General features: G+C 27.6%; 1 protein-coding gene across 1 annotated transcript; it reads left to right on the top strand.

The window, feature by feature from the left end:
- The first annotated feature begins 2576 nt into the window (after positions 1-2576).
- Positions 2577-13824, top strand: LOC107162480 (uncharacterized). Its single transcript, XM_015509414.2, has 3 exons — positions 2577-2770; positions 6114-6260; positions 10227-13824. The coding sequence occupies exons 1-3, from the start codon at positions 2756-2758 to the stop codon at positions 11268-11270; spliced, it is 1206 nt and encodes a 401-aa protein (XP_015364900.1). The 5' UTR covers positions 2577-2755; the 3' UTR covers positions 11271-13824.
- Positions 13825-15144: the final 1320 nt, after the last annotated feature.

Below are 15144 nucleotides of genomic sequence, written 5' to 3'. Positions count from 1 at the left end.
GATTTGTTCTACATAAAGAATATCTTATGGGGAATTATTGGGGATACAAACTTCTGTTTTTAGAATGACAATCTCTCTTTTCTAAAATATATTAATTGTGTTTCTAAAAATGTTAACATATTAAAACCAAAATTTATAGGAGTATTGTTAGGTTATACATATTTATAATTTATAAAAATATCCCAAGTATAATTAAATATAAATACTATATTCGATACTACATTTTTTTTATATTTTTAAAAAACTATTTTTTGAGACCATCTTCCTTATGTATAAACATTTAATAACTGAAAAACAACTCATTTGAATTTGTTATATAAATATTTTCATAAAAAGATCCACTAAATTTATAGTAAAAAATGGGGGTTCTCATTAAAAAACAGAAGTTTCATGCCACTAGATAGGTTAATATCCAATACTTAAGAAGTATGAAAAATCTCAAAAATTTTAAAATATGGTTTTGTGATTATTTCGTTGGAAATCCAATGATTTTATACAACTCTATTTTTTTTTAGAAAAATGCGTAACGTTAGATGAATGATTTATGTATTTTTTAGTGTAGGGAATATTTTGTTTAAAAGTATATAATGAAGAAAATATTCTAAAATTAGTTTAACAAGTTACTCTACTATGTAACCTATGTTATAAACTAATGAATAACATCTTATAAAACAGGATATAATTTATATAATTATGAATCGTAATACTATCGTAGTACTTTGATTGATTCATATAGACAGTGGGGTATCCAGATTTTTTTTGGGGGGAGGGTGACATCCCACTGGACACGCCAATACGCCACTGTTCATAGGTGCCTATAATAATTTATCTAAAAACATTACATTATAATGTTATTGGTATAAAACACTTAAGTCCCAATAGAAAACATAATTTTCTTTTAATAATCAGATTATTATTAGCTATAGTATACTATATTTATAGGTACTTACAATTTAAATAAAACTCAAGTGAATTGTTCACAGTCTTTTTTTATTACTATTATTAACTACTAATTCTTTAGTAATTACCCAACTATTTTTGTTCCAAAATAAATAGCAATTAAAAGTGATTACTAGGTTTGTATGTTTTCACGATGGTTCGTGTCTGAGGTTAAGTATAGATGATATGATCCCGAGAAAGCGGGCCAGGTTTTCACAATATTTTATTTTTTTGATAAGTAAGACTTATTCGGCCATTCAATCGACCTTCAGATTTGCTGATCCGGAAAGCAATATTGCCTTGACGTCATAATTGTTATGTCATTGAAGGATGTACAAGGACATTAGAAATCTGCAGGGTACTAACCACTGACTTAAGCAGGGAGTATGTACTGCATAGGATCGGAGAAATTGGGTTTAAAGTCTACCATTAATATTATTTGAACATAATTAAAAATATCAACAAATTACTAAATTTGAAAACATTTTAATTTGTACGTAATATATTCTATTAATCTTCAAGTACTGATATTCGATAAAAACTTAATTAAAATGCATTTAACACGTTACGAAAAGTAAGGTAACTCATAATAATCTACATCAATTACGTTATCTATCGTAAAACAACCCACCTACAAACACAGAGAATGTTCATATAATCAAGTTTAATAAGAGGTCGTTTCAATCTAATTTTTTGACTAACTAAGCTATACGTAATCTGCTAAAGATACATTCGGTATGTTATGCACTTGTAACTTGTAAGACTAGGTAAGACAACAAATGCCAGTATTACTTATGTCCTCAAAATACATCTAATTTATCCAAATTAAATGTCTATAAAAAAAAAACTGTAATAATATATATATTTTTTAATTGGGGGGTTTAATTTTGGGCAACTGTATGAATTACTTATGAAAATCTTTAAACAAATTGAAATTAAATAGTTATAAAAATTAAACATTTTATAAGTTTTAACTAAAAAATAGAAAATTTTAGTGATTTTTATGAATTTTGTCAGTATTTGAACTTATGATATGCTTAAAAAAACCATAAGTGTAACTTATGGTATACTGTTTGCTAGCTATAAATCAATAAAATATACTTTTCCATATTTCATAAAAAAATAAAAATGAAACTTCCGTATATTTACATTAGTTTATAAATAACGATCAAATTATCAATTCTGCTACTGCAGCAGATTACGATCTAGAGAAAAATTTGAATCAATACATATTCATTTTAAAAGTCCTAAGCAATTACATTTAAATATTTGATACATTTTCAAGACGTTATAGTGGCTTACGTATTTGGACTTAGAACTGGTATTCCTTATGGGAGAAAAGATATTAAGTTTTGCTGGAATATTACACGTATCAATAAGAATTTGATAATCCACATCAGCTCACTGTATTGTCTCAACATATCGTCCTGATCTGTCCTAACTTCTAAGAGCATTCAACCGATAGATGGACCATTTAAGAATTGAGTACTTCATCATAGCGGGTCATCGTTTTTTATTATTTCGTTTTATTTTTGTTCGAGTGCCAATATTTGGTAGGAGCAAGGACGTGAAAACGAGTTAAGAAGGAGAACTATATATTAGTGTCGGCGGGAAATAACGTCATGAATAGTCGCGTGGAAGTGATTGGACGTTTTGTTTGAATAATTTAGTATATTGTACTAATTTTTTTACACGTGTTTTTAATTAAATTTCATATTGGTTTGAAAGTACGATCCAAACAACTTTTTCCTCTTAAAATGTTATAAGGATTTAAAATTATTTTTTATACTTTCATCCATTCCGGAAACGTGAAAATATGAGAGACCCTAAGGTTTGTAAAATTATCTATGTAGATTTTATTTTATATTATAAATGAAAAACAAAACAAAAAATAATAAGTATAACATATTATGTTATACAAATTATTTAAAAATTATAAAAATTATACAATGTTTGTAAAGATTACAAATTATAAAAACTTTTTTCTTTGAAAATTATCAAATAAAATATATATTTTTTTTATAAAAGGCATCAGCTTATTTAAATTTTTAATTTTATTAAACGATATTATAACATTGTTTAATTATTCTGTGATTTAACAGTACATTTTTCATCGACAAAGAACCCCTGTATTTCGATAGATACATAGTACAATTAAATTTAATGTTGAGAAAATAATAACTATAGAGTCTTAAATAAATATAATACAAATATACATGCAATTTTTACATGGATTATATATTGTTAATGTTTCATGGAATATAAGTGTTATTATTATTTATTAAGAAATTAATGAGTTAGGTAAATAAATATACCTGTTACCTGCATAGTAATGTATAGTTTTGTCATATCATATTTCTTGAATTATTACAATAAATATAAATAGAATTATTTATTTTATAACTTAACTACTTTTCTTTTGTGCCAATTAAATACAAACATGTAATATAGGTTGTGTTATTTATATTTAATTAATAATTATTTTGTTAAAAATCAAATCAAATTAATAATTACTTGCTACATAAAATCATAGAAAAAAATATATAGCTTTTTGTTTGTTTACAAGTCATATTATGTGAATCAATGTAACACGAATTATACGATTATTAGAACAATACCTAGTGAAAAATATAGATGCTTAACTTTTTAAAAAAATGAAAAATACTAATGTAAAATTTAATCAAACATTTTTGACATGGTTGTATAATAAGATGAAAATAGGAGTTTTATTTTGTTGATAACAAATCAATTTTAAGGGTAACTGTAACTAAACATATTCATGTTTACGATTATATCGTATATTGCACATTAAATAACCTTACAATCTTACATACATTGCTATAAATAATTGTTTAGGTCCACACTTGGTGATAATAATATGTTAATTCGATACAGTGTTTGTGAAATATTATAATATAAATCTGTTGCTTAATAAGTTTTTAATTATATTATTACTAACTTAAATACGTTTAAATACTTTGAAATGACAAAATATAAAATACTCGTATATTTAAATGTTTACTTCAGGAGCCCGGTGCCAGTTTTTAAAATTTTCTGCAACATTCTATAAAATTTGAAAATTCGATTATATATTTTAGTTACTACCTTAATTATAATGCTTTTCCATTAATCTACTGTCTAATACTAAAATATAGGGCAATTAATACAATGAATTATGTCCAAAAAAATAACTTGACTAGAAAAATCTTAAGGCTTTGTAAAATATTTTCAGATTTGATAACAATTTTTTTTTATCTAAAAAAAGAAGACTTCCTATAGGTTATATGAACACATTTAATGCTTTAAATTGTTTTATTTAAAAAAAAAAACTATATAATTTAGTTTAAGGTTAAATATTAAAAACAGAGTTCAATATATATCCTGTAACATATTACCTCTATAAGTTTAAAAAAATAATAAAAAATTTTGGTTGATTCTACAGAACTTCATCATTATTTCCGTGGAGCGTATTTTTTTGAAAAAAATTAAAATGACACTGAGTAGGTACCTTAAAATATTTTTAAAATAAAGAGATTTATTATAAAAATCTAAGAAAGAAGTGTTTTGTATGAAATATCAAATTATGAATGTGTATTGAGTATACAATGGATAACACTTTCAAAACCATTGTTTGAATTTATACAACCACAGTGTGAATAATGTAAGTCAAATAACAGCAGTAAATAAATGCTGTTTATAAAATAATAAAAATAAAAAGTGACACCGAACATAATTATTTAAATTTTTCAGATTTAACTTGGAGTTTTGACATAAAAATACATTAATCGGTTAAGATTTAGACGATTTAGTTAGACAATAATGGTAATAAATAGTGTACAATATGACGGTACGATGTTATCATATTATAATAATTATATTTGATTGATTTAAGTAGGTGTCATATAGTGTTGGCATTGCGAATTATTTCGTAAAATAACAATCAACAATGCAGGTGTCAGGTACAATATCTGATCACAAACTCAAAAAAATATCATAAGATGCAAAGACGTCACCGATTATTACTATTATTATTATTATATTATCAGTCAATTATAGCTTTTATAATTGTATCGCAAACAGATAACTATAATATGCCAGATTGGATACTGTAGGCTATATTATAGAGATCTGGTGATCAAAACTCATATGCAAGTGTCGTGTTAGTGTTATCATATTTGAGATTATTTATAAATCATTGTAGTTTAAAAGTTATAAACGATTTTAAACGGATGCAGAGAACTTAGTTAAAACACATAAAACCCATTAGGTAGGTTTCTGATGTTTCTTCATAATTTTTCGACGGTTTTCAGAAATTCTTCTTATACGTTTAGAATATTATTTCTTTTTTAAAAAGAATCATCTAGAATTTTAGAAACTAGGTGGCTCAATAAGTCAAATGATATTGTTAAATTTAAAAAATTCATAAACATATTTTTTTTTAAGTTATTGTAAAATAAATATTTCTTAACTTGTTTAGAATATAATATTCGAATTAAAAATTAAACCAAACGTGAAACGAATGTTAAAATTTAGATTTTAAATATAACTTATTGATTACTAATATTTAATAAGTTATATAGGTAAATAGGTTCAACTAGTTAATGCTTAGTTCACTCTAATGTAGGTACACATCCATATGAACATTACAATCTACAGTCATATTAAAATAATTTATAATTTAAAATCATGATTTCTTAACTTAATACAAAATTAAAACATTTAGAATATTTTCGATACTTACGAGGAATTTTAAAATTTATCAAAAACAAGGTTATTGATAATAGCAAGAGTTATTAAATCAGATATGGTTTTTATAACAGCACATAGACGATTTGAATTTTGAATCTAACTCAGCGGAACTGTTATTAATCTATAATTGGCCATCATTGACCTTATATCTATGTAGATGAATTATTAATTTCGTTATTATTATCAAAATATTTTTTTTCCCATGGACATACAAATGTTATGCATTAATTCAATTATTATTTTAAATTAAGGAACGTAGGTACGCAAAATATAAAAAATATTTTCTAACTGGTTTTACATTTGATCAGTTGCGAAATACATAATAGTGATACCGATTGAATTATCGATCACAATTATTTTGCAACATTGATAAAAAGCAATGCTAATTGAAAAATATATATTAATTTGATGATTATTTATTTCAGACGTTGTTATTTGTTTTTGGATTATACTTACAAACATGTTTAGCAGAAAACATAGAAACTACTAAACATGGATATAACACCGATGCAAGTGATAAGAAGGTGTCGAAAAGAGATTATTATGCACCAGAATACAATCATGATCATTATGTAAGTGTAAATAAAATAAAAATAAAAAACACATTATAATATGAACATTTATTGTAGGAACTGTAATAAATCTATTATATATATAATATAGGTGTCATTATGAGGTATGATATTTTTCTATAAAGTTACAATAAAACTTTAAAATACGGTAGTCAGCTATATATATATTTTTATAATTTATGAATGCATAATTAATACATCATAAGAAAAGAATAGTTTTATACATTTATATGAAGTTGTAGAAATACAATGGAGTAACCAAGTACTTATAATATGTCTTATGAACCAAAAGGTTAGGACTCGAATGAATTATTATTCTAAAAAAAAACAATGTAGGTACCTATATGTATAGATGAACAATAAATATTAGGTATGTTTTTAATAAAATATTTTTTTAAACGTGTTCACTGTTCATAACTTATGTCTAATACGGCTTATAATTAAAAAATTAATGTCATTTAATAGCTATACTAATTTAATCAAAATAGAATTTTATATTTTAAACATTTTGTATTGTCTGATTCTGATAGAATATTGTTATATACTCATATATTTCCAATAACTATAAATTACTATTCATCAACAAATTTGTATAATAGAAATGTTTTTTATCGAAATATTCAAAATTATGATTAGGTACCTATTCATTATTGCATTAAGTAATAATCAATCAATCTTTGATATTGTCTATTTATTTTATAAGCAATGATTACTATATCTTTAGAAGGTACCTACCTTACTAACTGCCTACTAATGTATATATAGGTACCTGCAAAATATAGTTTGTAAGCATCCACGGAAAGAATTGGTGCATATTTAAGTAACCATTTCACTTACGATTACGAATTACGTGCATATCTTCTGGTAATCTCTCCTGCACCTTGTCTTGCTCTTCTTTCCCTGTTACTATGTTTGACATTCAGATTGCCATCTTATGTCCGTGATTTTATATCAAAATATAATATCATGTTAATATAAACCATTTCTTGGAAATTAAATTTAAAATGGATTTCAGCATTAATTTATTAGTTATCAAATACTATTATTGTTCATTATCACATGTAGTTTTAGGGTCTGCATTCTGCAGTATATGTACATACAAAATATAATATATAGAACAACTAATTGTGATTGGCGTTATGACAATATAATGATTTGATTTCACAATCATGTATAGGTATAGGAAAATATATCGATCGCTAAAAAATTAAATATGAATAAAATCTTTGAAAAAATGTGTGAATTATTTCTTACGAACCGAACTTGAAAGAGTGTGAAATTGATGTGATTTCAACATTTTGTAACGACTACTAATTTACGCGTATCGAAAACATAATCGTCAAGTTAAGCACATAGGTGCATTTTATTACTGTATACAATAATAATATTTACGAATAAAATTAATATTAAGCTAAACAATTTAACTACCTATCATTGTATAGGCATGTCAGGACTCGCATATGTGATATGTCGTAAAAGTAAGACATAGCTAGTATATATATATATAGTATATGATAGTAGGCAGGAACATAATAACAATTTAAACATAATATACAAACGTTGAAACGTCTAATAATAGGTTTAATATAATATATATACCTAAGTAAAATCTTTTGTTCACTAAAAGCGTGTATTTTACCGGATGGCGTCGCTTATTAAAAAGCATTTTGAACGGATTATAATTATTATTACAATACACTTAAGACCCTGAACGGCTGAACGTACTATGCTATAGTGTATGATACACATAATACGTAATATAATATAAAATCCGTCGTCATGCCATATAATAACATAATACAATAATTCAAATGGACGTTGTCGATGTATTTCGTGGATAAATAAAAAAAATTGACATCCGTCCGACTAAAATAATATATAAAATAGAACATAGGTAGTAATATTAATCATTGTATACGGATAAAATATATAAGCATTGTATCATACTTTCTGCAACCCAAAAAATATTACGTCTCGCTAATAATAATAATAATAATAATATTATATTAAAATATACATATTTTTTTCATATTGACTCGGCCAATATTGCAATTAAAATCTTGCTCAGATATAAAAAAATAAAAAGTAAGGTATATCATGATATGTATGCTGTTATCCTATATTCCTATCCAACCTTAGTACCTCGCCTGACCTATAGTTTGATTAGTTAGACATTTTTATTTTAAACGAAGTATAACAGCAGTTTTCGAAATTCCCTACGGAATATCCGCATACAAATAGGTACAATATAATATGATAATTTACTTTGTACATTCGAAACGTACAACAAAACGACGTCCCCGCGGAGACAGAACACAATATAAAATATATAGATGTGTGAGCACAATACACCTATATAATAATATAATATTTTATATAGGTAGGTACACTCGCACGAGCCGATGCCTATATATTACTGTTAATAATAGTAATACTATAATGAATAATAATATTATACAGGTGTAATTGAATTATTACCACGTGTTCCACTTGAGTTCTTGACGCGATTTGCCAGTCACACCGTCGTCGTCCGCATTTCATATAATATTATAATATTAGCTATGTATAGGTTCAATAGGTACCTTGTAGTTCATATCTACAGGACTATACCTAAAATGCGTTACACACATTCATGACACACGAATATTTATAAGACAAGTCACTAGTTGGTTAGGTTATTACACTACTCATACTAGGCGTAATATTTAAAGCGTCTCCGTGCTTGTATAATATTTATCTAACACAATATATTTTGTTTACATATTATATTATGTTATGCTGTCCTAGTTGTGAGATTGTCATATTCACGAATTGACCAATTTTTTTATATTATCCTGCTAAATTAATTATAATATTGTGCTACCATGCATAAATACTATTTAAAATTAAAAAAAATGTATATTATTAAAATATTATATAATATTGTACAAGCGTTTTAAAAAAACACTTTAATAATTTTAAATAAAAAATATACTATTATATTAAACATAATAAATAATATAGATACTGATATCTGGTATAAATATATTTTATCATCAAACAAAGTATTGGTAGATAACCTTTTATATAGACTAATCTACGTCAAGTAAATACTAAATATAAAACATAAACAGTAGTTAGAATTTAGGTATGTTTATTAGTTGCAATTGTAATTCTAATGTAGTTCTCTCCCCATCCATGTTAGTGGTTATTATTTTTATTTAAAGTAATATTAGATATATATTACTGGATCTCACTAAGAGAAACTCATGTATAAGGTTCAGGGTTATCTTAGTTTAAATTATAATATTATTGTTTATGATTTATGATCGTTGGTTCATTGGTTTAAACTTTAAAGTTAGCCTTAGACTGGGTACCTATCCTAAAAAATCAACGCTCCTGAGCCAAGAGTTTCACCGTCTCAAAAGTAAAACTATAATACCAGTGCCTGACCAATGCTTATAGCATATTAATATATTATACATTATTTATATCTATTTATTAAAATTTATAAAAATTTTATCATGGTCTGTATCATTCATTTAGCGCCTATAAGTATCTAGATATAGTATAATACATTACATATAAAAATCTATGTACAATATACCTTTATATTATATAGTGCAAATTGAAAATATAAATGTACCTTCACGTTATTATTAAGACTTAATAAGAAAAAATAACATAATCATAATAATATATAATATGTAAGTAGATATACAAGTACCCGTGCTACATTATAATACCGACAACCAACCCATAAATAATATTACTTAACGCACCCTTTTCTCGTCTACTAGAAACTTTAGTGAAAGTCTTTTACATAGGTAGGTAATGCCACTGGAAAAATATCCTCAAAAAAAAAAGGTCTGAAGTTGTGGCCGTCGCCACTGATTCATCGTAGCAAAAACATATTATAATATCGCCTATACAAATATAAATAATAATGTTTATGGTTTTTTTTTTCACATTGTCCGCACCGCGCAGTCATATCCGGCTTACCGTTTCGAGTACGGCGTCCACGACCCACAAACCGGTGACATAAAAAAACAGTACGAAGAACGAGACGGGGACACGGTGCGCGGCTACTACAGTCTGGTGGAACCAGATGGTTCGATTAGGCTGGTCGAGTACACGGCTGACGCAAAAAACGGTTTCCAGGCCATAGTTAAGAAGATAGGAAGTTCGCATCACCCGAACACAGTGACCCATCATCTCAACACCGCTAACGACCACCACAGCGGCGACGGTGGTTACGCGCCCAACTACCACGGCGGTGATCAGGACTATCACCACCATCTGCAGCAGCCGTCGTTGCCGACCGTCAACGACGATCATCAGTACGAACTGCCCGTTTACTCGAATCACTACGAACCGCCGCAACCACCCGCTTACGACGGTCACTACGAATCACCTGCGCACGGCTACGACAATCATGAGTATCACCATCAGCAGCAGCAACTGCCGCCGTCCGCTTACAATCACTACGAACCGCCGCTGGAGCCCGCCGTGCATAATCACTTCCAACACCCGCAGTCGCACGGCGCGTCTTACGATCACTACAAACCACCGCTGCAGGTGGTAGTGCCGGCCGGTCACGGCGATCATCACTTCGAACCGCCGGCGGCGCATCCGGAACCGGCAGACTTCGAACACGGTTCGCCGCTTCCGCCGCTTTTCGCCGCCGGTTTGCCCACCGCTCACGGCGACTACGGCAGCGCGTCACCGGAAGAATACTATTCCGCGCCCCTGCAGTTTCCGGTAACGTCCCACGAGTCTCACTTCGAGTGGCCCGCCAAGAGCGGTAGCGACGACGTCGACGACGACGGCCACGACGTCAATGACCCACACCATCGCGGTCATCTGCAGGACGAATACCAATTTCCAGCAGTCAACGAGCATAGTCATCTGCAGGGTGCCGCGGCCAAAGTTGCTTCAGGCGAACGGCCCGAGTATCTGAGGAAGTATTTCGAACCCAACTACCGAGGCCATGTCGCTGCCGTCAACAGTTTTTACGACGACGACGAATGAAGTAATGTATTTACGTGTAGGTTTGTGCGTATAGTATAACATAATATAAGACGAGCTCACAATTTACCTGCATTACGATGTACGTGTGTGGTACGACAATAAAATGACAATGGTTAAATGCACACATTTATTGATTTATAGGAAACCTCATTTGATGTTTTGTATGAATTTAATATATTTTTATTTCAAAATTTGTATAATATAGGTAATTTAAAAAAAAAAAACTGCTTGTGGAGAAACGGATTACAATACAATTAAATTAAATTAAAATTTCACCTAATACCTACTGCACATAATTGTGCTTAACCGTCGAAATTATAATTACCTACAGTAATCGTCAAAAATTATATACATTATTTAATATGTTTTTGCTCGATTTAATAATTTCTTCTTGTTTCAAAACCGTTGAAATAATTCATCGCCACTACGATACGACTGTCTACCAGTACGTTTTATACGATTCGTATTTAAAGCATATACTAATAACGCTGTGTCCTACGTAAACGCGACGAACGCGGCGAGTGCGAACGAATTCTATCCTGACCATGCTGTTCCTTTTTCGCGTCGCGACGCGATGCGACGAAATACAAGCTGTTTTGTTTTTTGCCGCGTTCACGTAGGACACAGCATAAGTACAACAATAATCGAACGCCTAAAATAAAAATATATTATTATTCTAATCTTTGGGCACACACCTTCTACTTGCTAGTTTATTTTTCATTACATTTTTAAAAATAATTCCAATGGGTAATTTATTATTCAATTAAAATGTATTATAAAATTTCTTCCAAATAGTTTTCTAAAACTTGCTTCATAAGAATCGAGATATTAGTTTATGTTATACGCAATAAATATGTAAATCTAAAAATATTGAGTTGCGAGCTTGTATGATTCTTCATTACTTTGATACCTAGTAAAATTCCTCTGATAATATGCAGTTTAAGTTTTCAAACATTTTCGGTGATTATTCTGGTTTACTCTGCCATACAAATATAAATTATTTCTAAATATATTAAGCTAGTACGTACAATTCCACAGTACCTAATAATCGTAAAGGATTTTATTTATCTAGTTATTATGTTGTGACATGAAGTAAAAATAAACATTTTCTTTCAATCGATTATGAAAAATAGCCAACCAATAATCCGTAAAAATATTTAAAAAATAAAAATAGACGTTTAAATGAGAAGACACATTATTTAGATGTTATGTATAAATCTATAATATATATTAAAGCAGTATTAACTATTAAGTAAATAATTCAATCAAGTTAGATTTAGGTGAATAAAAAACAAAGAAAAAATATTCTGGAGGAGAGCAATCGCCACGGTGTTAATTTCTTATTTTTTTTTTTTTGAAAATTGATGCCTGTTTGTCCTATTCTCTAGATCTCATGTTTTATGTATTATTCAAATCGAAGAAAATGTTATATAAATATATTATACATCATTTTTTCAAAAATCTATACAATCCAAAGTAGAGTTAAAACACCTGAAATTTAAAATATTACTTAGTTAGTAATTAATTGTAATTTTATAAATTTTTATTGTGCTCAACATTTGTTTAATTAATTTTGACTATATTCACTCATTGGAAAACTGACACTAGTACACTACTAATATATTACTTAGGTCTATTTTACCACAATTTATTAAAATTTCTTGCTAAATACAATGACTGTTAAGTTTTAGGGTATTATATAGGTATTAATGAAATTTTCATGAGAAAAAAACTATTATTTACGAAAAACGATACTGAATTAACAGTCTGAACATAAAAAAAATATTATAATTTAATCTAGTGACGGAGACAAGTCACCTAGTATCTAAATGTGCATTCTAATGTTAAAAAATGTGTGATACAGTAATTATTGTAATTAATTTATTGAAACTGCAACTAAACGATTCTACATAGCTAATAATATCATAGACAAACTTTTACTCGTAATAAATTGAGTAACATTTTTGGCATTTGCTATAAACTGTTTATAAAATTTATTAATATAATAAGTATTCTACAATTTACTGCCTATTGTAAGTCGCAGCGTTAAATAAAACATTCCATTTAAATATTTAATACGCTAAACATATTATATTATTATAATTGTAAGTTTTAACTCGTGTACATTTTAAATGTTTATAACAAGAATGTGATAGTGTTATTAACACTATAAAATACGTATATAAATTATACATTCAATTATCATAGGTGTTACAATTTATATTGGCATGATAAAAAGTTGACCATAATGTAAGGTCTTGTCCTGCTATATTATTAAATATTACTTTTATTTTATTATTTTTTTATTTTAATCATAATATTATGTTCAAGACATCGATAACGTAGATAATATATTATAATATTATATTATTATTATGTACATATGAAACTATAAATAGTATATCATAATTATGTTCTAGGCGTATTATAGTTATTATTACTCCAGGACGGTTGTTTGTTTTTTTATTATATTATTATTGTTACTTTTATTTTCAATACCTACCTATATGTATTACGATTACCTTAAATAATAAACAGTTTTTCTATGTATATATTATTAGTATTCTTGTACACGTTATTTATATAATATTTTTCAAATAATTTATAGATATAGATAAAAATGTTATTGGAACCAGCCCAGATAGGCACCTTTAATTATAAATAATATAAATCCTCTACCTAGGTACCTACTTAGGCTACCTATTTAACAGTTCAACTACCTTTCTTAGTTAATTTATAGTATTTATACGTAATGAGGTCAACCCGACCACATTAAATTATTAATCACATAAAATATTTTTGCCGTTCCCAATATGACAATGATTACTGCAAATACTTGTCAATAGTGTAGACGAAATGATAAATGTATAATAACTACCTAATAATACCATGTCCAATTTCAATTATTATAATAATTATAATGATTTGTTTGTGGGATTATAGATTTTTTTTATTGGTACAATGAATGTATTCAACAATATTTTTTTGTCCACAGCGTGACATTAAAAGGAAAATTTAATTATATTAATCCGTTTGTCGAATGAATAGTTGAACTATTCAACATTTGAATACATCATCACTATACATATAGGTATCTATACTGTGATACTCATTACTCAATATGAGTGGAAATCAGGTAGGTATTGAAAGCGTAATTACCTATAATACCCGTATTGAGTATAAAGGATTGATGTTTTCTAAAAATAGCTTTATTTGATCCGTAATTCAAATTTCAAACAACAATAATATTAATACGAATTCTTTAAGTTTCCATAACCGATTGAACCTTATGAGTTATGGCTTACACGCTAATTATAAATTCACAGTTCATCCGTGAAATAAATAAATAAAAAGCGGGAAAGTGGATATCGCTCTTCTGTAGGTTACAAGTGGGTTACTGTAATGGATGGAATTAAATTTGAATCCAATGATATTATATCATTGTACACGAAAAACGTTTCTAAGCGAAGACGGTTTATCTGTCTAGCAGGATATATTATAGATTATTATTACTTATTAGTTATTATTAATACTAATTAAAATATTTGACTTTCCGGTGGACTTTTTTTTTTTTTATGAAGGTAGACAAACTTATAAGGAATCTTAAATTACATTTTTAAAACGAAAATTTTTTATGAATTTCTAGCTTAAAATAATTTGCGAATTTTCGTGACTTTTACGTATTTTTTCTAGACAATTCAAAGCTTTGAACGCGAACGCTTGTAAAAAAAATTGTGACTATACTGTATTTCTTTTATTTTTCAACTGATATCATAATAATATGTTAGGACTTTAGAAGCCTTGTATTACATTTTCAAGATTTTCTACCGAACAAAATACATTTTTATCGATATTAATTTTAAAAAAACTAATA

Source organism: Diuraphis noxia, unplaced genomic scaffold, assembly GCF_037042655.1.
Source record: "Diuraphis noxia isolate RWA-SAM2 unplaced genomic scaffold, SU_Dnox_SAM2 contig0002, whole genome shotgun sequence".
NCBI classification, from domain to species: Eukaryota; Metazoa; Arthropoda; class Insecta; order Hemiptera; family Aphididae; genus Diuraphis; species Diuraphis noxia.
This window is presented reverse-complemented; position numbering and strand designations above follow the sequence as displayed.